At 49.1% G+C, this 23,391-nt stretch overlaps 3 protein-coding genes across 5 annotated transcripts; 1 reads left to right on the forward strand and 2 right to left on the reverse strand.

Annotated features, from left to right (window-relative positions):
- Window positions 1-723: 723 nt before the first annotated feature.
- On the reverse strand, window positions 724-14,995 carry zc3h13 (zinc finger CCCH-type containing 13). Of its 2 annotated transcripts, none has more exons than XM_076016474.1 (19): window positions 14,765-14,995; window positions 13,670-13,858; window positions 13,447-13,550; window positions 13,198-13,312; window positions 12,511-12,622; window positions 12,217-12,383; window positions 11,924-12,066; window positions 10,822-11,208; window positions 10,372-10,724; window positions 9,521-9,973; window positions 8,308-8,562; window positions 6,462-6,990; window positions 5,661-5,860; window positions 3,927-5,174; window positions 2,874-3,554; window positions 2,622-2,762; window positions 1,711-1,911; window positions 1,424-1,587; window positions 724-1,311 (listed from the first exon to the last, which is right to left on the reverse strand). In XM_076016474.1, the coding sequence occupies exons 2-19, from the start codon at window positions 13,847-13,849 to the stop codon at window positions 1,090-1,092; spliced, it is 5,655 nt and encodes a 1,884-aa protein (XP_075872589.1). In that variant the 5' UTR covers window positions 13,850-13,858; window positions 14,765-14,995; the 3' UTR covers window positions 724-1,089. The 2 variants fall into 2 exon arrangements, with proteins under 2 accessions (XP_075872589.1, XP_075872580.1); XM_076016465.1 differs by having other exon boundaries at window positions 2,622-2,765; window positions 14,765-14,991.
- A 550-nt stretch (window positions 14,996-15,545) lies between these two features.
- Window positions 15,546-18,634, reverse strand: cpb2 (carboxypeptidase B2 (plasma)). 2 transcript variants are annotated; one of them, XM_076016500.1, is made up of 11 exons: window positions 18,023-18,179; window positions 17,831-17,906; window positions 17,629-17,753; window positions 17,433-17,541; window positions 17,220-17,321; window positions 17,000-17,104; window positions 16,786-16,896; window positions 16,586-16,682; window positions 16,165-16,367; window positions 15,914-15,998; window positions 15,546-15,837 (listed from the first exon to the last, which is right to left on the reverse strand). In XM_076016500.1, exons 1-11 carry the CDS (start codon window positions 18,097-18,099, stop codon window positions 15,647-15,649), a joined length of 1,281 nt encoding a protein of 426 aa, XP_075872615.1. In that variant the 5' UTR covers window positions 18,100-18,179; the 3' UTR covers window positions 15,546-15,646. The 2 variants fall into 2 exon arrangements, with proteins under 2 accessions (XP_075872615.1, XP_075872623.1); XM_076016508.1 differs by lacking the exon at window positions 15,914-15,998 and having other exon boundaries at window positions 18,023-18,634.
- Window positions 18,593-23,092, forward strand: alg11 (ALG11 alpha-1,2-mannosyltransferase). The gene is made up of 5 exons (XM_076016486.1): window positions 18,593-18,731; window positions 19,226-19,447; window positions 20,430-20,801; window positions 21,429-21,997; window positions 22,424-23,092. Exons 1-5 carry the CDS (start codon window positions 18,685-18,687, stop codon window positions 22,705-22,707), a joined length of 1,494 nt encoding a protein of 497 aa, XP_075872601.1. The 5' UTR covers window positions 18,593-18,684; the 3' UTR covers window positions 22,708-23,092.
- Window positions 23,093-23,391: the final 299 nt, after the last annotated feature.

A 23,391-nucleotide genomic window follows, 5' to 3' on the forward strand; every position in this document is an offset into this window, starting at 1 on the left:
AAACCTTTGTTCTGCCATTTTCATTAGACGTGACAACATTTAGCCCGTCTTTTTATTTTTCACAGTAGAAAAAATAAGATGTACAAGGTTAAACCAAATTTTACTTCAATATCTCAAAATTGGGTGGAAAAAAAATCATTGGGAAAACAAGTTTAGAAACATACTGTTCAACATGGTGTCTACTTTGTCCATGTAACTTGTATCCCAGCCTCCTGTCCCATTAAGCGTTGAACTATGTTGCTGACAAAAGCAACTACTTGCCAGTGTTCAGTCGTACAAGTCTTATTTTGAACTTCAGTACTCAACCATTAAAAAGACAGAAAACGGTAACTTTTAATGGATTTCTTCAGTTGTTTTGTAAAAACACAATCTTGGTGTAGGCTGTGAAAGTTAATAAGGAAATCCTCATGGCAGTGCGAGATCTCCGAAGTCGATGATTTGCCCTGCACTCGGTTCCATTTCACTTCATTTCAGGTAGTCATTGCCAAGCCATTCAAAAAGAAAAAAATTATTCAAAACAATGGAAGGTCTACCTAAAATCCAGTAAATAAATAGTTTGGCAGTGTTTTCTTTACATGTTCATTCAATTTCCTGCAGTGTTTCAGTGGAACTGCAGCTGGACGTGCTGTGGCTCTGCACTACAGTTGTTCTCTCAACAAGCAGTCTGGCACCATCTGAAGGCCTCACAGTCACGTTGTACAAGGATGAAGAGACATTAGAAAAAACATCTCACCGTTTAATGCACCGTTGAACCAAACAACTGAACAATGTATGAAAAAGGATTTCTACTTTGAGGTGAAATGGACAATTAAAAAGCTGCTTTAAAACACTGAAATGCGGAAAACAACAAGTCTGGTACGTTTGTTCCTTAGACTTGGTTCAATGCATTTCTCCGCACACAAAATTCCATTTGTCGAAGGGGGGGAAAAACAAACAAACAAAAAAACAATTGAGAAATATTCACAAGGCTTCAGAGTTAATATTCTCCATAGAACTAAAAAAAAAAAAAAGGATGAAGCGACGAAATGACAAAACCTAAGAGAACTAAACAAGCTCTTGTTTTTCACATCTTGGACTCCCATTTAATTTTCAGGACACACACACTTCGGGCTGAGCTGTGCTCAGCTTGCTGCTTCCACCAGCGGCACCTGGGGCGGCGGTGGCAGCAGCCTCGGCTGCTGGCGCCACCGCTGCGTCGGGCCTCTCTGGACCAGACGCCTGCGCGGCCATAGTCCTCCTGAAGAGACGCATGCTCATCTGCAGCAGCTCGCTGTCGACCACCGGCGTGACGGGGTACTGCTTGGTCAGGCCCTGAAGGAGGCAGAGAGGATAATTGAAAAACAGCAGGTGGATATTGGAAGGAGTGAGGAGGGGAAGGGGGTTAAACGAAAAATTAAAAAATCAAACGCAGTCGATCGGCCACCTTGTCATTTTTCAGCAGCTGCCGGCGGATGGCGAAGTCCCGGCGGGCGCACAGGGCCTTGCAGCAGGGCCCCAGGTTGCTGAGTAAGCCGGCCCTCTCCACCCGCCTGTTCAGGGCTGCCATGTTCAGGGCCCCCAAATCGTGTTCAAACAGTTTGTCGGCATCTGACAGCACAATGGGACAGAGCAGGTTTAGCACTTGCTGAGAACACATGAACCTAAAAGTGCAATTTGGGTGGATCGAAGGTGCTCTCAAACAAGAGGCGCGGACCAAACGCTCTCTCTCACCTTTGGGGTCATCCAGCTCTGACTTGCACACCTCTTTGACCCTTTCCAGGAGCTCGGGCCCAGCCAGTCGCTTGGAGATGCCCGCCCTGAGGAGCACAGCCCCCGGGGTGAAGCGGAGCAGCGCTGCCCCGGCCGCCCGGGGCTCCAGCTTCTGTTTGGGCATGAGGCTGGCCCAGTCAACGTCGATCACGTCCACAGGGCCTGGAGAAAAAAAAGAAAAAGGGGGGGGGGGGGGGAGTGGCATTGTGGGATTGTTATTGTCATTTGAACAGTCATCTGCATTATACACAGTAACCAATTCATTAGTTTGGGGTCACTGACACATTTCAACATTGAACTCCGTTAAAACCAGTTTTGTGAAAGAGTGATCTTGAATGCTCTGCGATCATTGTGAGTGCACAGAAGATCAGTCAAGATGTGTTGAACAAGTCTGATGATAATTTAGTTTAATGAAAACTATTTCCAATGGCTAATTTAAAGTGACAAAGAGAATGACAAGTGCGCAAAATTCTGTGCGAACACACTAAAAGTCGGCTGTTTTAAAGAGCCTAAAATATGAACCATAATGCCGTTCACTCTTCTATGGTTTAGCACAACACACCACGAAGTATGATTATAATACAAAGCTTTGTTTCAGTAATGTAGATTTTTTTTTCAACTTCTGATGTGTTTGTCGCATATTGCACACTTGATAACCATTCTCTGAAATCACATTCAATGACACACTCCAGGCAACAACTGTCAAAGCCATCCCATAATGTGTTCAGCACATCCTGACTGATTTTCCTGCACTAGTAATGTTCTTCGAGCATTCCAGTAGATTATTTCATCAGGAGATCAGAGCACAGCCAGTGCGTCTCATCAAAGTACACTCATTCCAGGCACGCTGGGAAAATACCAGTTATCGTTACCTGTAATTTTCTCGTCATCCTGCTGGTCCTCTTTCTTCTGACTGTCGGCCAGAATCTCGTCCAGCTCGTCGTCGCTGATTGGCTCGTACTCCTCTCCGACGGACGCTGCCGACTGCGCGTCGTCCTCTTTCCCGTCATCGTCTCCTTGAAGGAAGAAAAAACGTTCTTAAAAAAAGGCCGCGGCAGTTTTTCTCGGCCGTTTGTTGCAATACAAAGAAAACAGAAAAAAGAAACTGGCGGCAGACGCCTTACCGTCGACGCTGTCCACCCGCTCCGCCTCCCGTTGCTCGTCCACCGGGTGGTGACTGTTGCCGGCCTTGTCCCCCTCGGGGGGGTTGAAGGCCTCCCTCGGCAGCAGGGGCTCGTAGTCGCTCCTGTCGCCCCTCGGGTCCCCCCTGAGGTCCCCCCGGCCGGGCGGCCTGGGGTCTCCGTGGGGCGGCAGCTCCATCATCAACATCCTCTCCCGCTCCCTGTCGCGCTCCCGTTCGTGCTGCTGCTGCTGCTGCTGCTGCTGCAACAGCAGCAGCCCCTCCGGCAGCAGTCGCTCTCTGTCCCTCATGTCCCGCTCCCTCAGGAGGGGCGGCTCCCTCAGGCCGGGACGCATCAGCAGGGGCTCCCGCCCCCTGCTGGGCCAGTCTCTGGGTTCGGGCTCCCAGTCTCTCTGCTGCAACAGGGGTGGCTGCGGCTGCTGCTGGTGCTGCTGCTGCTGCAGCTGCTGCTGCTGCTGGTGCTGCTGCTGCAGCTGCTGCTGGTGCTGCTGCTGGTGCTGCTGCGGCTGCTGCTGCTGAGGTCGCAGGTCCTTCCGCTCGCGCTCGTAGGGATCTCTGTCGCGCTCCCGCTCGCGGCTGTCGTAGGAGCCGGCGCGGGAGCGGGCCTGCCTCTCCGAGTCAGGGGAGCTGCGCCTGGAGCTGTGGCTGCGCGAGTCCTGCCGGTCTGAAGGAGAAGAGAAAAGAGGTGAGGAAAAAAATAATGCAGGACAGGACTCAAAAAACAAGCGTAAACAAACAAAAGCAAATGTAATTCTCGTAAATCTCGCGGGACGAGATTTTACGAGAATTAAGGTTTATGCGCTTCACACCATTCAATAGAAACACCTGCAAATCGCAAAAAAAACTGTCATGGAAACGCAGCTATTGATAGAAAGATAGATATACACTTTTTGTAAACTTGAATTTTCCTCAACATTTTATTTTTTGTTTGGCATTATCCTGTGTCAGTGTAACGCTGCTCTATGTGCCTTCAACTGCCTCACTCGGGGAACAAATAAAGTGTTAATTTTGAATTGAATTGAATTGAATTGCGTACCAGAGGAGGTGCTGCGGCTGAGCTCTCCTCCTCGTCTCAGTTGGTCGATCCTGGACTTCCTCTCGGCCACGGGTGCTTCGTTCGCCTGCCTCTCCCTCTCTCGCTCGCGCTCCCTCTCGCGGTCCCGCGAGTTGGCAGCAGGCAGCCGGCCCCGGCGGGAACGCGGCCCCGGGGGCTCGTCCCGGTGGGCCGACTCGTTGGACGGTGAGCGAAGGCGGCGGGCCGTGGCGCGGCCCTGCGCGCCCGCCAGGCCGCCACTGCGCCCCGCCTCTGGCGCCAGCTTGCGGAGCAGCGGCTGGGACATGAGGGGCTGCGGGGTGAGGGTCTGCAGCAGCAGGGGCGGCTCTTGGGAGAGGAGGGGGGCAATGGGAGGGGGGTTGCAACGCTCCCTGTCTCGGACGCCCCTGGAGGGGCCGCCACCGCTGCCGCCACCTCGAGGTCGCTCGGCAGGGGGCGGAGCCACCTGGTCCAGACCCCCACCGCGGTCCGACACATCCTCGTCCGACCAGTCGCTGAAGTTGTCCACCTTGTTCAGTGGGGACGCCGCAGGCACTGCCACGGTGGCGCCGCGCCGGTCGGGTCTAAGGGAGGGCGGCGGCGTCCGGGGGCCTCGCTTCTTCTTGCTGTGCGGCTGAGGGGCCGCCGCCGCCTCCTCGTCAGACACGTCCGACTCGGCCCCCCGTGACCGCTTCCTCTTCCTGTCCAGCGCCTTCTTCTTGGCTCCCTTCCTGGGTGAGTACAGCGGCGGCGGTCCGTTGGCATTGGCGTTGGCGGCTGCGGCGGCGTTGTTCGGGGGCTCTGGGTTGAATCGGTCTCCTCCCCCTCCCGCTCCTGCCAGGCCGCTGCTGCCGCCCTCCTCCTCCTTCCTGCCCTTCTTCAGGCCCTTCTTCTGCGCTTTTGCCTTCTTCTTGCCCTCATCGTGCGCCTGCGAGCCACTCGCGTCCCTCTCGTCGCCGCCACCGGCCTCTTCTGCCAAGTCCCGCCCCCTGCCGCGAGAGTCAGTCTGGGCGTCGGCGAGCTGCTCCCCGCGGCCCCCTCCACCACCTCCTCTACCACGCGCCTCCGGCTCCTCGGGACGGCCCCTCGCCTCCCTCTTGTCCCCCCGCCGCTCCTCGTCCTTCCAGTGGGGGGCAGGTTTGTCGTCGCTGGTGGCGGCGCTGGTGGTGGGCGGGGCCGACCTGGGCGGTGAGCGGAGCAGCGGCTCCTGTGGCCGCACCACCTGGCTCAGCAGCCGGTGCTTGTCACTGCCTGCGAGAAAAGACAGAGAGCCACATTGACCATCTGCATTTTTTTAAGCAATTACGGCCGATCAGATGAGGCAACCCTTTGCGTTTGCACACATAATGTTTAAAGGTCAAGTGTGTGACGTTTGGAGACTTTGAGAAGAAACAGTGACATCAAGTGGTTACATCTTAAGATTGCAGCGCTCTTACACTCCCCCTCCCTTTCCCGAACTTGCCAGAGAACTACGGTGGCTCGCGCATACAGACTTGGTCACCTTCTTCTTCGTTGGTTTATTTGAGGAACAATTACTTTTATTGTACTGCGAGTATACACTTTAACTGATGCTTTCACGGGCAGTCTGTTAAGCTTTTACCAATACAGAAATCATAAATCAAGCCAAATTTTACACACTAGACCTTTAAAAAAACAGAACATTCTAAAGCCCCCTACTGGTTAACAATGTAGGACCTTAAGAGGGGTCATGTCCTATTTCAAGAAGAATTTGCCTACTGTCAGATGGAGGCGGACACACGGGGCTGGGGAGGAGGGGCTGTGGGCGGAGCTTGGTCGGGCCACAGCCAGTAGGGCGTTCACTTTTGTCGCCGGCGCTGTTGTAGCCGTCGCTGTCCGCCGGGCTGAGGTCGCGTGCCGCCCGCTTGGGCGACGGCCGCGGCGGGCTGGGGCTACTCTCAACCCGGGTCCTCTTGCGACTTTGTGGAGAAGAGAAGAAGAAGGGAGGAAATGACAACGCACTTTTAACTCTTTTGTGAATTTAAATGAGTGAGAAGTTAGAGGCACAACACTTGCGGAGACTCAATGGCATCAAGTGGAAAAGACACATTTGTATGTGTAAAGTATCAATACAGCCTTTTATCTCCATTCAATAACACATGTCATCATCAAAGGTAAGGTCTGCACATTTTTTAAGGAAGCCCAATGGACAGCATGTTTTGTATTTAGGGTACATGAGGTGGGCTTCCTGAAAGAATGGCGGTGCAAGTTGGAAGCTAACTAGGGGGAAGGTCCTTCCTCAATGTATTTTCTCATATATATGAGAATCATTCTAAGGGTAGGAAAACCAAATAACTTATTGTACTGCGAGTATACACTATTATTAATTCATTTATGGGCTGTATGTTAAGCTTTTACAAATGTAAAAGTCATAAATCAAGCCAGATTTTACACACTGGACCTTGAAACGGCTGGTCGATTGCTGGCAATACACTTTCTTACCACTAGATGCTACTAAATCTCAAATGTATTTGTATTTAAAGAATAAATCAATGAAAAAGGGGGTGAGTGGGGTCACACCTGAGCTTCCTGTCGTCCCGGGAGTCTCGGACGGAGCGCTCCTCCCTGGCCTCCTCCCTCCTCTCTCTCCTCTCCTCCCTCCCCCTCTCCCGCTCCTCCCACTCCCGCTGCCTCTCCCGCTCCCGCTGCTCCCTCTCCCGCTCGCGCTCCTTTCTCTCCCGCTCCCGCTCGCGCTCCTCCCGCTCCCGCTCCCTCTCCCTCTCGCGCTCCCTCTCCTCGCGCTCCCGCTCCCTCTCCCGGGCGCGCTCCCGCTCGGCCTCCCGCTCCTTCTCCTTCTCGCGCTCCTTCTCCCGCTCGCGCTCCTTCTCCCGCTCGCGCTCCTTCTCCCGCTCCTTCTCCCGCTCGCGCTCCCTCTCCCGCTCCCTCTCCCGCTCCCTCTCCCGCTCCCTGTCTCGCTCCCGCTCCCTCTCACGGCCCCGGTCGCGGCTCCTGTCATCCCGTCGCTCCTCCGCTCTGTCGGCCCGCCGCTCGTCCCTGCGCTCGTCTCTCTCCGAGTCCTCCGATCGCCCCTGGTACCGGTTCGGGGAGGCTGGGGAAAGAAAAGAAAAAGCACAAATGGGTTGTTTGTAGAGAAATGCTGATGTTTTTGCGTAGTTTACTGTCGCTTGAAGTGAGAAAGAGTGTTTTGTCTTTTTTAGGGTTGCAAAGGTTGTTGTTCATAAAGGTGAGAAGTGTAAAAAGCTCACAGAACAACACTGTATAAACTGGATTTCAAGCCTACGTCTGCAGCAACCACTTTATTTGAGGTATGCTGGTTGGCTAACTGGGTTTTTCAGGGATGCACCACTACCAAGGTATGTATATATATATATATGTGTGTATATATATGTGTGTGTGTGTGTATGTATATGTATATATATATACACATATATATATATATATACATATATATACATATATATATATATATACATATATATATATATATATATATATATACATATATATATATATATACATACATATATATATATATATATATATATACATATATATATATATATACATACATACATACATACATACATATATATATATATATATATACATATATATATATATATATATATATATATATACATATATATATATATATATATATATATATATATATATATATATATATATATATATATATACACACATACATACATACATATATATATATATATATATATATATATATATATATATATATATATACATATACATATATATATATATATATATATATATGTATATATATGTAGTCTATCTTATATTTAAATTCTATCCAGTTATTTAACTTGTTTTTCTTTGCTGCATAGTTACACATGTCTTGCCCATATATCTGATGTCTTCAGTATCTATCTGCAGTGTAGAAAGTTGGAAAGATAAGAAAAAAACTGCATGAGAAGATGTGTCCCAGCCTTTGACTGGTAGTGTATGTATATGACAATATTGTTAAACGTATCCTTGTACTGCAGTGAAACTTGTGTGGCCACTGTTCCAGAAAAAACATGCTGAGGAATGTTGTTCAAAACACAGAACATCGGTGGAAACATTTTCAAAAAAAAATAAAATAAAAAAGAAAGAAAGAAAGAAAATCAAGGTAATTCTATAATGAGTTATGGCGTTGTTAAGTACTTGGTATGGGTGAGTACTGAAATGCAAGTACACTTAGTCTACTCGTACTGTAAAAAAGTGGTATGAGTGCATCCCTATCTGCACAGAGTTTCCTCCATAGATTTGCTCTCCCTTTGTACTTCCTGCCCTCCATCTGAATCCTCGCATCATCATAAACACGTGGCCCAAACCCATGGAGCAGTGACAACACTAGAGGTTTCCTGCTTTCTGATTGGCTAACCTCGGGTGTCTCTGCGCTCGCGCTCGCCGTGGCCTCCCCTCCGGTCGTAGGAGGAGTCTCTGGAGGGCTCCGCTCGCCGCTCGCTGCCCTCGTAGCGGTCCCGGTCCCGGTCCCGTTCCGAGCTCCGCTCGCCGCCGCTGCGGTCGCGGTCGCCGCTGCCCCGCTCTGCGCTGCGCTCACGGGCGGCACTGCTGCGCGACTCCCAGCTGTCGTGGCTCGTCTCCAGCTGGGAGCTGCGAGAGTTTCGGTTGGAGGCTGGGGCCAAGAAGAGAGGGGCGGAGAGAGGTAACTTGGTTTAAACTGTGGGACTGGCATTTTGCAGAGTTCAATTCTCTTCAAGGTCCAAGGTGTGTTCAAAGGTTTTAAGGATGCCCGCCTGACAGCGCGTCTTAGTATTTAGGGTACTGTCAGACGGGCTTCCAGTCCAGGTCCAGTGTGTAATATTTGGCTTGATTTATGATTTTTATTTCGGTAAAATCTGAATATTCTGTCTATAAACACACCACTAGAAGTGTACAATTGCTGTACAATAAAAGTAATTTGTTTTTCCTAGTATTTCTGCCCTTAGAACAGTTCTCATACATACACTACCAGTCAGATGTTTGGACACACCTTCTCGTGCAATGGTTTTTCTTTCATTTTAATGACTATTTACATAGATTCTCAGTTAAGGGATCAAAACAATGAATGAATGAATGAACAAAACATATATGGTTGTATGTGGTAAAGAAAAATAATTGTGACATAACTCAAAAACATTTCATATTTTAATTTCCTCAAAACAGCTGCCCTTCATATAAAACATTCTTTGCAACATAATTTCATATATATTGCTCATATAGTTGATGTCTTCAATATGTATCTACAATGTAGAAAGAAGTAAAGATAACGGAAAACCATTGCATGAGAAGGTGTCCAAACTTTTCCCAGTGAGTTGCCATCTTGCACTGCCATGTTTTAAAGGGAGTGAAATGTTTATGATATTATGATCCAGGTTTTTCTTTCCCTGAGATGTGCATACATCATTTTGGTTGACTCTGTATATGAGAGCCGTTCTCAGGGTAAGAAAAAACAAATTACCTTTGTAATTTGTACTGCCAGTAAACACTTTTCTTCATGCATTTATGGGCTGTATGTGAAGCTTTCATCACTTTTTTCACACTGGACCTTTGAAAAGTTTCTTGACATTCCAGCACTTGCAGCCATTTCTCACCTTTGTCAGAAGTGTCGTTCCCTCGTCCTCGTCCCCGGCCGTTCCTCTCCGCTCTGTCGGCCCTGTTCTCCGCCCTTCCCTCCGATCGGCCTCCGTCGTCTCGGCCGTGACCCCTGCTGTAACCCCTGTCGTCCTGCGCCGCCGCCGCCGCCTCCTCCTTCCTGTCGCTGCGGTCGCGCTCCCTCTCCCTCTCCCTCTCCCGCTCCCGCTCCCGGTCACGGACGTCCCGTTCCCGGCTGGAGCGCGACTCGGTGCGACTCTCCCGCGACTCCTTCACGTCCCGGGCGGCGTCGCGTCCTCCTCCTCCTCCTCCTCCTCCTCCTCCTCGCTCGCGGGCGTCCCGTCGGTCGCGTGTCTCTCGGCCGTCGCGGTCGTCCCGCGAGGACGTCTGCTCCGAGTCGTAGTCTCGGTCGTCGCGGGCGCCCTCTTTGTCTCGCTTGCTGCTGCGGCTCTCTATTTTCAAAAGAAATCAAATCAAACTTTATGGACAACTTTTCCAAAGCAAAAAAAAAAAAAATGGAACACAAAGTGCGTGGCAAAATTAAAACATGAATTAAAACCCACTCCCTCCCCCCACCCACGCCACAGAAACTTTCAATGTAATATGGCAGGACACTACTATCTAGCGCAGGTATTACACACTTAACCTTTAAAGCTAAAAGATAGTAGAATAAAAAGCCACTACAAGCAAATGATAGCCAATGGTCTTTAAAAGCTAAAGGACAACAGAATGGGTTAAAAAGTGAAAAGGTGAAAGAATTCAATTCAAGGCCAAATTAAAAATGTGAGTCTTCGGTGAATCAATTTAGTGACGTCCAAAGAAACATCAAAAAAAGAAAACGCTGTGTTACCGTCTCGGCGCTCATGCCGTCGCTCTTGGACGGGCGGGCTCCTCTCGCGCTCGCCGCGGCTCCTCTCGCGGCCTCTGGAGCGCCGGCGGGCGGGGCTGGAGCGCTCGGAGCGGCGGTGGGGCGAGGAAGTGTCGTGGGAGGTGGGCGGCGAGCGCGAGCGCCTGGAGCTGGGCGGCGAGGAGGCCGAGCCCAGGCCGCCGCCGCTACCACGACCGTAGCCTGGGGAGGACGAGCGGCGCCGGCGCGGGGGCGAGGAGGAGGGGTGGCGGGCCGAGGAGCCCGAGTGGGAGGAGGGCGAGCGGTGGCGGGGGGCGCTGCTGGGGCTCCGCAGGCGGCGGGGGGGCGTGGGAGACCTGCGGCAAGAAGGAGAGAAAAAAAATAATACAGAATTTGATTATTGCGTCGTTCGACGGCGGCGAATCCACAAGTGGAGGCTGTGCGGGCGTTTGCCTTGGAGGGGGCGAGGCCTTGTGGGAGAAGGTCTTGGGCGAGGCCGACTTCTTCCTGCTGGGCGGCGGCGGTAGCGGTGGCGGCGTGGCGCCGCGGGAAGGCGACGACACGCTGCCCGAGCGCTCCTCCGAGGTCACGGAGCGCTTGGCCTTGTGCGAGCTCTCCGAGCGCTCGCGCCGCTTCTCCTTCTTCTCCTTGTGCTTCTCGGCATCCCGCCCGCGCTCCTTGCCCTCCTTAGGCTGCTTCTCCTCCGACTTCTCCTTGTTCTTGTGCTTGTTCTTGTGCTTCTTCCCCACCGCCACCATCACGGGCAGGTCCAGCGGGACAGGCGGCGGCGGGCTGGGCGTGCGGGGCCCCTTTTTCTTGCTGTGGCCCCCTTTGGTGGACCTGGTGCGGCCAGAGGGAAAGAATGCATGGATTCTTCATCATACTTGAAGAGTTGCATCAGCCGGGATCAATAAATACTGATCGCTATCGCTACCGGGGTTGAACCCACTACTCGTACTTGCAAAATATCTGCCGATACCGACACTGATACCAGTTGTATGTGCATGTATATGACAATTTTGTTAAATTTGTGTTTGTACTGCAATGAAACCTCATGTTCTAGACCAGGTATGGGCAAACTACGGCCCAGGGGCCATATGCGGTCAACTTGGAGAAATAATAATAATGGTAAGTATGCCATAAAACAGTTGTATTTCATCCAATTTTCAGTGAGTTAAGAGTCTTTTCAATTAAAAGCTAAATACTGTCAGGCTTCAAAGACACTGATCTTGTTGTGATGTTTTTGTTCATTTTCAATTGCTGAGGATTGTTCTAATATATCATAACATCTGTAGAAAAATATAAAAAGTCAAAGTAATTCTATAATGAGTAATGGCCTTATAAAGTACTCTGTGTCTGTATTGGTGACTACTGAAATGCAAGTATACATACTCTACTCTATACTAAAAAAAAGGTATCTGTGCATCTCTAACAAATATTTTGAATTGGCATTGTATGCAAAATACTGATTTTCTCTCCTTTTTTGTTAGCTCCATTTAACAGAACATTTGACAGTTGTTGACGTCAGCGGTGCATTTCTAGAGAACACACAGACCTGGTGGACTCGGAGACGGGGGAGGACACAGACGCCTTCTTCTCTTTCTTCCCCGCGCCTTGGCCTTTGTTTCCACCTTTGTGTTTCGGGGACCCGCTCGACTTCCTGGGAGAATCCTTAATGTTTGACTGCTCCGGCAATTCCTGAGCAGCGCGAGACGACAAATGAGATTCGAAAATCAGAGGCCCTCATCTGGTGAGGCGGCGGCAGAAATGATGCATAACGGGCAAAAAAAGAGAGAGAAGAAAGACAAAGTCGGATCATTTCTGAACAAACAACTTCGCTTGACTTGCCTTTGATACAGCAGCAGCTCTTATTTTGGCGGGGGCCTCATCTTTCTTGATGATGATCTCCTCCCTCTTGTCTAAATTCTCCTGCTCCAGTTTCATCAACTCGCGCTGGATCTTCTGGCGCTTCATTTCCAGGGACAACTCGTAGTCGTAATCTCCGATATCCGAGTCTGGTCGAGACGGGCGGTGACAGACAAAGCGCGTTACACCATCTCAAGTCGCGAACTCAACTCTGGAGTCATTGGTGACTGAAAGACGTTGGCTCTTATCGTGGAAAATGCAAGGAAATCAGACTACCTTCTCGGGTTGTTTCCCACTCTGTGGGCTCCTCTTCGCTGGCCGGGGTGCGCTCCTTGGTGATCTTTATGTCCTCCTTTTCCCGCCGTCGGCCTCTGGAAGAGTCTCTCTGCTGTGAATGGAAACAGGTTTCAGGCCTCCTGCTGCTGCTGCACTTCATTTATTGACAGACTAGATAACCCAAACTGACACTCTATCCCATAGGTGTCAAACTCTGGCCTGCAAGCGATTATATGGCACATGTACCGATAATACTACAGATCCTAGAATGCTCTGCTGGTGCATCAATCAGGACGTTCATTGATGGATATTACTATTGCTTAATTGCTTATTGGCTAAATTGCTTTTTATCAGCCCGTTGAAAAAGGTTAACGAGGCATACGACTTTAATATACATTTTATTTATTTTGATGAGTTTTATTAAATTTGAAATTCCATTTTGCATGTGTGCAATATGAAGTTATTTACTTATGAAGTTGTTGAGCTTTGCTCGTTCTATATTCAGGTTGAAGCAAAACTTGTTTGGGTGCATGTAAAAAGGTTCACTGTTCTATGTGGAGGAATAAACATCAATGTTGGCCCGAGACTTTGTCCAAGTTTGACATTTTGGCCCCACTGTGTGTTTGAGTCTGACCTCCCTCCCCTAAACTCTCGATTCCAGCCTCGTGTGAACATCTGAAGACTCACTCTCGCTGTGGGTGATGTGGGCTCGTCCAAATCTCGCTTCACGTTTTCTGAGTCAACATCCTGTCTCTTATTCTTCATCCTCTCCCGCAGATCTCCAGTGGGTCTCTCAGTTGACCTGGCAACAACAAACAAATTCACTCCTTAAATGGCTTGAGCACTAAATTGAATTTAAAGAAAAAACAAACAAAACTGAAGCATATGTGTAAAACAAACAAACAAACAAGGTGTCTAAAATGTAACTCAACTCACCGACTAAAGTTAAACCCTTTGCCCCGTGGTTGAGTTCCATGTGTGTAGCGACAAGTGTTGCCGTAACTGCAATTTCCGGTCTTCAGCCAATTTCTGCAATGACTCTAAAAAAAGAAAACAACAACACAAACACCTGATAAGAACAAGGATGCACTCCCAGCTCTGACTCTGGAGGTCCAGAGCAAATAATAAACTCAAGTGGGGTCACCAGACAAACACGTACATCAGCAGCATTACTCCCAGTGCTGGGGCCAAGTCTCTCAAACACACTGGGCCGACGGGAGGGAGCGGCGGGGTTGCTGGTGCTGGTGGTGGTTGTGGTGGTGGTGGTGGTGCTGCTGCTGCCACTGTCAGATATAGTCTTAGAATTCTCCACTGTTACCTTCCGCCTGATCTTGGACATTCTGCAGGACTGGTCAAGCGGATGACAAAAAACATGCACAATTGGCTATCGATGTCAACAGATATTCAAAGGAGATTTAAAAGTGCCCTCATTGCACCAATTTGCACAGAGATCCCAGAATCACGCAGACTTCCACAAGTACTGAGCCAAAATACAACGTGCGATTCCCTTTGTTAGCCCCCTGTTTGCAGCCTCCAGAAAAAAAAACAGCTGGGCTTCATCTTCCGTTGTGATACTAATGCCTTGTTGAACCTTCCACACATTTGGAAGGACGACATGAATTGAAAGACTGAGGCTGTTGTATCGTAATTAAAAACATGCACCATTTAACCTGAAGTCTTGTTAGCCCCCTGTTTGCAGCCTCCAGCAAAAAAAAAAAAAAATCTAGTGAGAAAAACAGCTGAGCTTTACCTTCAGTTGTCAAACTAAAGCCTCGTTGAACCGTCCACATATTTGGTAGGACGAAATGAATTAAAAGATTGGGGCTGTTGTATCGTAATTAAAAACATGCACCCATTAACCTGAAGATTCCTCGTATAATTCAACTACTATCTGCTCCTTGGCGAGGACTGACGGATGCAAAACATACACAAAAACGCAAATACACCGGCCTGTTGTTGTCTAAGAATCTTCGATACGAGTTTCTCAAGCCTAGTTTGAGCCTGCTAACTCCTAACTCTTAACAACAGGGTGACAAACGTCCGACCTTAAGTCATTCTGACCGCACACAAACGGTGCACGTTGAAACGAGCAAAACCAAAACGCCCGTGTGCTAAAGTGAGTTAGCCGGGGAGCTAACGACTCGCAGCTCAGCGCGGGCCCTCCCGACGCCTTCAGTTGCACAGCTCTGCCCGCTTAAAAGCCGCGCGCACGCAAAAATACAAACAACCAACAAAACAAACGCAGCCGTCTCACCCAGGAAATAAATTCGGCGTCGCATTTACTTGAGTCCAGTCGGTGGAGTCAGCCCTTGTAGAGAACTACAAGGCCTATTCTCTGACTTTAAAGGCAGAAACTGCCCCGGGTGCCTTCATATTGGCGGAGGCTTGAGCGTCATGCCGTGTGTGTCGCTCTTCTTCTGGGGTTTATTATGAGGAAGGATAGCTGCTCTCCCGCGCCTTCTATCGGATATGTGTCATATATCGCCATGACCCGCGAGACCCGCTTTTTTTTCTCCAGGTCGTAGCGCATTAAACTACGTCAAGTTTGCAAGTTTGTCTCCCCATTGTTGACAATGAGGCCGTGAAGATGCCCTCTGACGGAGTCATCAACGAAAGACGGTTAAACGGACGGAAACGCTGCAAAGAACCCAGACTCAAGTTTTTAGTTTTTTTCCACTAGAGGGCAGTGAAAGCACACACTAGATTTTTATTTTATTTTTTTTCCTTTGCAAAAAAAAAGGTTCAAAATTGACAGATATGACAATCGAACATTATTCAACAATTTACTGAATTGTTGCCGTCATATGGTGATTATAAAGAAGACCATAAGTACCCTGCAATTCTCAAATATATATATTTCAGCTCCTTGTAACGGACCGCGTGATGCAACATTCACCGCTCTTTACTGACAATAACGTGGTGTTAAGGACATTTTTGCACCATAACTATAAGGGAATTCTAACAGAATAATAAGAATCACATTATCTGAATGTCATGTACGTGTAAATATTTATATAACAGGACGGTCCTATGACTTGGGATTGCTGAATTATTTTAATGGAAATACACAGATTCTACAGTACAATGCACATCTTGTAAGTCACAACAACATTTTTCACGTTTTTTCAGCCTCCGCTCAGGCCTGAGTTTTCTCTATAACCTTGAGTGCGATGGTCTTCACGGCTGTCAGCGCCTCGTTGCAGGCCTTGGGTATGTGTGAGGGCGGCAGGAGGAAACCGTAGCGGCCGCGGTCCTGCAGCTCGAACGTGAAGGAGTACTTGATTCCCAGATTGTAGGCCCAGTCATCGGAGCCGCCGGGAGCCAGATCTGGTGGAGGAGAAGAAAGCTTTGGTTTCAGTTTGAATCAAAACGCAGGAAACTTTGTTCTTGAGCAGCAACTCACAAATCGTCTTCGCCCCGGGGCCGTATTTATAAACGTTTCTGTAATATCTTCTGATTTTCTGTGCTGCTTCTTCGACCATCTCGAGCTTTTCAAAAGAGAGTGCATTCACATTTAGAAGAGCGGCAATCAAATAATCTCCTTCGTCTCGAGTGGCTGCCGCAGCTGACAGCCAACAATCACAGCAGCGCACCCGTGCACTTGGGGACATTACGGCACGAGCACTCCACTGGAGAGATGGACGCAGCACTCACCAGGTCACTGTGGTTCTCTGCTTCCTGCAAAGTGCACGAGTAGGGGAAGAGCAGCATCTGGGAGTAGGAGTGGATGGAGATGTAGAGCTGCACCGAGTCCTTGTGGCGGCGCAGGAAGTCGGCCACGGCGCCACTCTCTGGCTCCGACTCGGGGAAGGAGCCACAGTAGATCTCGGAACAGGGGTCGCTGGAAGCGCCCTCAGCTGAAAGACAGGGGATTCCGATTCTTTACCGTTAGATACACCTGAGCGGTGAGGGACACCACAGGTGAGGGTAACCAGCTTTAAGGCTCCTCTGCTGTTGACATGTCATCAAAATTGTCTAAATTGTAAGTCTTTATTTAAGAAACGACTGATAAATCCTAGCCACCAAAGCTGCAGCACTCTCCTCGACAGTAGATATCGAAGCGCACTCTACTCACTGCACCAGTTGGCGTCAAAGTTTCTGTTCAGGTCGACCCCGATGCAGCCGCTCCCCTCGCTGACCGAGCGGTTTTTCCTCCACATTCTGTTCCGGGACTCACAAAGGTAAAGAAAAAAGGGTCGGGGAAACAGAACCAGTTTAGATCATCTTCTCTCTGGAGAATGAACCCAATCCCACTAGGTTTCCCCGTGTCCCTACTGAAGTCCAGGTGTAGTGGTACCCGTCAGGGTTCAACACGGGCAGGATGTAGACGTCCATGCTGTCCAGAATGGTGGTGATGTCCTGGTTCTGACCGTATTGGTACAAAGACTGAGAAAGAGAGTCATTATTCAGTATTCTTATTTTTCCCGAGCATAGTCAAATAGTCAGCGTTGCATTTTTCTGCATTTGCAACAGGTTCAAAATGACTCACGTGTTGAACAAACCACAAGCAGAAGGCCGTGGAGATCCACTCCCTGGCGTGGATCCCGCAGTCGATCCACATGGCCTTCTTGCCTGGCCTGTTGTTCAAAGACAGCTGAGAAGAGGATCGAGGTCAAGGGTGTTAGAAGACACGAAAAACAAGAAGCCGTTTCCTCAGAATCAAGTTGGGTGGTGTAAAAAAAAAAACACAACTTTAAATGCGAACACACCTTGAGAACATAGAGCGGTCGCTTCTCACTTGAGGAGCCAATGAGAATGAGTCTTACTGTGGCGGAGTTTTCCTGCTGGGTTCCGTTGATCCACTCATAGATCTGCCAACGTACACAGCAAATATGAATGTGCTTTAATCCAGCCCGATTTGCAGAAGCCAGAAGAAACATTTCAGGGGTCAGAGGCCAATTTCAACGGCATGAAACACTCACTTCCTCCAGATTGTGATATTTCTCATAGAAAGTGACGCTGCTCCGCGGGTCGGACGAGTCGTTCCTCATCTGCATTTCGATCAGCTCGTTTGCATTGTCCAGCAAAACCCTAAAACAGAGTCACAGGTGCGGTCATGATGGACCCTGAGCGAGATGCGTCTAAATGCAAAGAAATGTGCCAGGACGAGTGGCTCACTCGTGGGTCATGTCGTGATTTTGCAATGCTGCCGCAACGGTTTCCGAAAAGTCCGCCGGGACAAACAGGTGGACCTGGGTCTCCTCCCTGATGTGCTGGGGCGACGAGGGCTGCCATAACATTGTCTGCGGGGGAAAAGAGTTTTAAATTTAGACACAAGTCAAAATGGCATCAAACACAAACTAAAGAGTGCCACTTGCACCTCATGCTGGGAGGAGATATTCTTCAAGACGTCAACTTGTTCTTGCGTTCTTGGCGTGATGGATAAAACCTGGTCACTGGATTTATGACAAAAACAAGAGGAGCCCCTTATAAAACATGGCAGACCAATCTGGGTCAATCTGAGAGAAACATTTTGCACGGGTGTGTCACAACACATAGAGGTGCGCCTTACCGTGTTTGTCTGCAGCGTGCTGCCAACGGGAGCAGGGTGAGGTGAATCAAAAAAGGAAAAATCAAAAGAGTCTTCATGATTTTTGGTAACACAACTGCAAATGTGACAAGTCTCGTCAAAACACTGGGTTAAGAGCACATTATTGATTTGAACTGTGTTTGCACAGGGGTTAAACATTAAACATTACTTTTATTTTGAAAGACAAGGCCAGAGATCAATCATCATAGCGACAGAACGGCAGGAGACATGCATATACCCGATGTTTGTTTGTTTTTTTGTTTAAATCCAATTAGCTGTCTGATTATCACTCCTGATCCCTTTATTCTCAGTAAGTTTCTATCAGACCATAGCGATCTAAAATGTATTGGTTCATTACTTTACACAATGTACAACGTGTCGGCATCCAACTTTGGGTGCAGGATTTAAGACACTGTGCATGAAAGTCTCTTAAAATCTCGTCAATATCAGAATGAGTGCCACAGGATTTTCTTAATTTTAATCGCACACACAAGCCAGCAGAGGGCAGTCGCTTGCACAAAGATCGTTGTGAAATCAGTAACACCTCCAACACGACAGGTGGCGACAGGCAAGTGTGAGCTGAAAGCCGGAAGTGAGACGACGAGACTCGGGAGGCGATACGTCAAGTCGTGTTATTTGGCAAGATGTCGGGCGACGATCAGCTGGTCCTCTATCTATGTGAACTGACGAGGTAAAAACAACCCTCGCGCATACAAGCAACTCGATTATCGAGCGTTTCCTTTCGCTCGTGTCGCCGGTCTGAGCCGATGTGTTTGGCGCTAACCTGTGATGTAAGGGGTGATTGTACACCATCTCAATTGTTATGTTGTCCTCTTTTGGGTAAAATAACCACGAAAACGTTTATTTTTTTGTAAGGTAGGTGACGTGTTACCTCACTGAACGTGTGCACTGGAATTACAGTTATTCTCCAAAGTATAGTAGTATTATATGTAATTCTACTCGTATAAAGTAGTAGTAGTAGTAGTAGTAGTAGCAGCAGCAGCACATATTCTCTATAGTAATTACGGCTCAATTTACGCATTGGGTAGAGAGCGCAAGCTGATGTTTTTGTAATGATTCCTTTCTTTGCAATCACTCAAGATTAGCCTTCACGCGGGAATATTGCATCGCTCTCAGTCTTAATGCCGTCACATTCAACGTGATTGTGTTTCTCTTGTGTTTCAGGTTGCTGTGGAAGCTGCTGCTCCCCCTGGTGTTTCTCTGCGTGGTGCTGCTCGTCGTCCTTGTCCTGCTGATCTTGGCTGTGCGCCTGTGGCTTCAGAGGAGCAGGAATGCCCGCCGGGCCAGGGAGGGCTGTCCCACGGTGGCCTTCTTCCACCCCTACTGCAACGCCGGCGGCGGCGGCGAGAGGGTGCTGTGGTGCGCAATCAGGGCTCTGCAAAGCAGGTGAAGGCACTTCCTTGTCCAGTGGGCTAAAACATTGTTTGCATGTTCTCCCTGTGTCTGCGTGGGTTCTCTCCTGGTTCTCCGGCTTCCTACCACACTCCAAAAACATGCATGTGAGGTCAATTGAACACTCTAAATTGTCCGTAGGTGTGCGTGTGAGTGTGAATGCTTGTTTGTCTCTATGTGGCCCTGCGATGAACTGGTGACTTGTCCAGGGTGTCACCCTGCCTTCGCCCTAAGACAGCTGGGATAGGCTCCAGCAGACCCCCGTGACCCTGAGCTCAGGAAGAAGCGGAGTATGGAAAATGAATGAATGAATGAACATTTTGAAAACTTCTCCATGACCTTGCATGAAATTTCCAAGAGGTACATTTGGGTGGAGAACAACAAACAGATTCTGCTAGTTCAGGGGTGGGCAAACTTTTCGACTCGTGGGTCACACAGTGGTTAAATTTTACAGTGGGGGCCGGAGCAGCAGCAGATGGATGGTGTGTTTTGGTGACCCACCTCATTGGAGGAAAAATATATCATGGGATGTGTAGAAAAGGTGCTTTAATGTCAACTGAAGTTGAACAAAAGCAAAGGTACAACAAAATATGTCCTTGAAGCCCCACGGTATTTATCTCTTTACTGAAATGACTCTTAAACACTGAAAAAAACTCGATCAAATACAGCTATTTTATGACTTACTTGCTGTCAGTATAATTTCTTCAAGTTTGGCTGGCGGAATTGGAAAGCTTAATGTGCTGTAGTTTGCCTACCCCTGTGCTAGTTCCTAAGGGGCACAGTCAAATGTCATTGACTTTCAGTCATTTCACAAAATTCCATGACTTTTCCAGGCCTGGAAATTGGGATTTTGCCAATTCCATGACTTTTCCAGGTTTTCCATGACTGTGGGAAACACTGTGTGAACTAATAACTGAGCGGCGTAGGTGGGGGGAGGGATTGAGCTTTGATGACACCTGCCTACCCTCTTGCCCAGGTACCACCAGGTCAACTTCGTGGTGTACACGGGCGATCTGGGCGTGACGGGCCCGCAGATCCTGGAGGGGGCGCGGCGTCGCTTCAACATTGCACTGCCGCGGCCCGTCCACTTTGTGTTCCTGCAGCACCGCGTCCTGGTGGAGCCCAGCCTGTTCCCCCACTTCACCCTGCTGGGCCAGAGCGTGGGCTCCATCTTCCTGGGATGGGAGGCGCTGGTGAAGGTCGTGCCCGACCTGTACGTCGACTCCATGGGCTACGCTTTCACCCTGCCCCTGTTCCGCTACCTGGGGGGCTGCAGCGTGGCCAGCTACGTCCACTACCCCACCATCAGCAATGACATGCTGTCCGTCGTCAGGGAAAGGAATCCGAGGTAACGGCCTTAGAAGCTTAGAATATTCTGCTTGAAAGGTCCTGTGTGTAATATTTGGCTGCATTTATGATTTTTACATTGGTAAAAGCTTAGTATACTTCTAATAAATGCATTAATAAAAGTTTATAATCGTAGTACAATAAAAGTAATTTGGTTTTCCTACCCTTAGAATGGTTCTTATTCATATTTACAAGAAATGCATAGCAAGGGTCTTGCTCCCAGTTAGCTGCCATCTTGTGTCGTTATATTTTGAAGGAAGGGTGAACGCACGCGTCTCTAGATAAACCAACGAAGAAGAAGGTCGCCGAGGTATCCAGGTTTGTGCTTGCAAGCCACCGTAGCTCACTGGCAAGCTCAGCAGGGGGAGGGAGAGTGAAAGATACTGCAATCTGAAATGTAACCACTTGATGTTGCTGTTTCTCTGTCAGAATCTCCAAATATTACACACTGCATCTTTAAACTGTTCAGACTTGTGAATTTGTATCTTTCTTTTATACAGACACGGGTTTTTCTCCAACAGTAGGAGAAAAACCCGTGTCTGTATAAAAGAAAGATATAAATCCACATAATAAACACAATTGATCTGTTCAGACTTGTGATCATGACCCAAAACATCTGACGTTGCAGGTTCAACAACGCCGACTTCGTCTCCAACAACCTCCTCCTGAGCGCCTTCAAGGTGGTCTACTACTGCATCTTTGCTCTGCTCTACGGCATGGCCGGCTCTTGCAGCGACCTGGTCATGGTCAACTCCTCCTGGACCCTGGACCACATCCTGTCGCTGTGGCGCGCCCCCAACCGCACCAGCGTGGTCTACCCGCCCTGCGATGTGGCCGCCTTGCTGGACCTGCCGCTGGAGGAGGACGGCGACAGGAAGTGCCACTCCATCATCTCGGTGGCGCAGTTCCGGCCCGAGAAGGACCACCGGCTGCAGATCCGGGCTTTCAAAAAGCTGTTGGACAGGAGGGGGGATGACTTGCCCGGCGGCCGGGAGGCGCTCAAGCTGGTGCTGGTCGGCGGCTGCCGCAACCAGGAGGACGAGGACAGGGTGCTCATGCTGCGTGGGCTGTGCCAGGAGCTGGACGTGGCCGACCTGGTGGAGTTTAAGCTCAACGTGTCCTTCGAGGAGCTGAAGAAGGAGATGGCCGAGGCCACCATTGGGCTGCACACCATGTGGAATGAGCACTTTGGAATAGGTAAACCCTGCAGCGTTAAGAAGTGAACGCCACCAGTAGCTGCGTTTTCATCACCCCTAGAATTGTGCAAAACCTAAATATAGCTATTAAAAAATACTGGTCATGGAAACACCTAAACTTGGAAAACCTCTCAAATATGGCTAAAAGGTTTTGAAACTCTCGTAAGGTGGTTTTTCAGACGTATCCATATTTTTTCCCCCGCATTTACACGTCAGCGGACGTGACGTATGGGGTCAAGTGAAAATGGCGCGTTATGTTTGGACGGAGGAGGAGACTAGAATAGTTTTGACAGCAAACAAACAAAAGCAAACCTTTTTTCAAAATTTTAGAAACGTTGCTTTTATTTTGCGAACGTCTGTGATGGAAACGCAGCTCGTGTTCCTGGCGGGCTGGAGGAGAGATTCTCTGCTTTTTCTTTTTCCGCAGGCGTGGTGGAGTGCATGGCGGCGGGGAAGGTCATCCTGGCGCACAAATCTGGTGGGCCCAAACTGGACATCGTGGTGCCCTACGAAGGGGGCCAGACGGGGTTCCTGGCCAATGACGAAGACAGCTATGCCGAGGCCATGCAGCAGATCCTGGCGCTGCCGCCCGCCACCCGAATGCAGGTTCGGCGCAATGCCCGCCAGTCTGTGTGGCGCTTCTCCGACCAGGAGTTCACCGCCTGCTTCCTGGCTGCCATGGAGCCCCTGATGGGAGCGCTGGAGCGATGAGCAAGCTCTTGCACCTTTGTTCGTTGTTGTACGGTTTTGTGTCAAAAAGCAGAGAAGGGGTGATTGTTTCTATACTGAGCACGTTTTGCTCTCTTGTAACAAAGAACGTTCTCGCCGCGGCTCCCAACGCAATTGAGATTGACGCAGACGGCATTCGACTCCATCCAGCGTAGATTTATTTTTATTAAAGTCATACCTTGGAGTTAAAGTCTGAAATGTTGTCATTGGGTTCGACTGCGCACATTCCAGTTAGCAGTGTCAGTCCGGTTGCCAATAAATGTTTGCAACAGGACGCAAGATGTGATTGTTTACAAAGGGAATTGTTTTCAGTTCTGAAATGTGAAGTATTTTTGATATATGGACTGTAATAAAGGTGTTCATACAAGGCAGGACGCTTCTTTTTGTCACTTGATGACGAACTGTGACAGACCGACAATAAAAAAACAAAACAAAATACTTCCAGTTCCTCTCTTTATCCACTAGATGGTGCCAAAGGATTTCTGAACAGGAAGAGGGGAAGTCAGCGCTGCAAAGGCGTGACTTGCTAAACACTCCTTGCTTTGTCCTCCCAGCAAAAATCACAAATTCAGATTTTTCAAACTATTTCACGCATCCGTGCAGCCGCATCAAACCCCACCAAGGCAAGTCTTTGGGTGCACTGTGAGCTCATCCAGTGCAGCAGGA

This window comes from Nelusetta ayraudi, unplaced genomic scaffold, assembly GCF_046127955.1.
Source record: "Nelusetta ayraudi isolate G7.1 ecotype Tasmania unplaced genomic scaffold, CSIRO-AGI_Nayr_v1 ptg000006l, whole genome shotgun sequence".
NCBI classification, from domain to species: domain Eukaryota; kingdom Metazoa; phylum Chordata; class Actinopteri; order Tetraodontiformes; family Monacanthidae; genus Nelusetta; species Nelusetta ayraudi.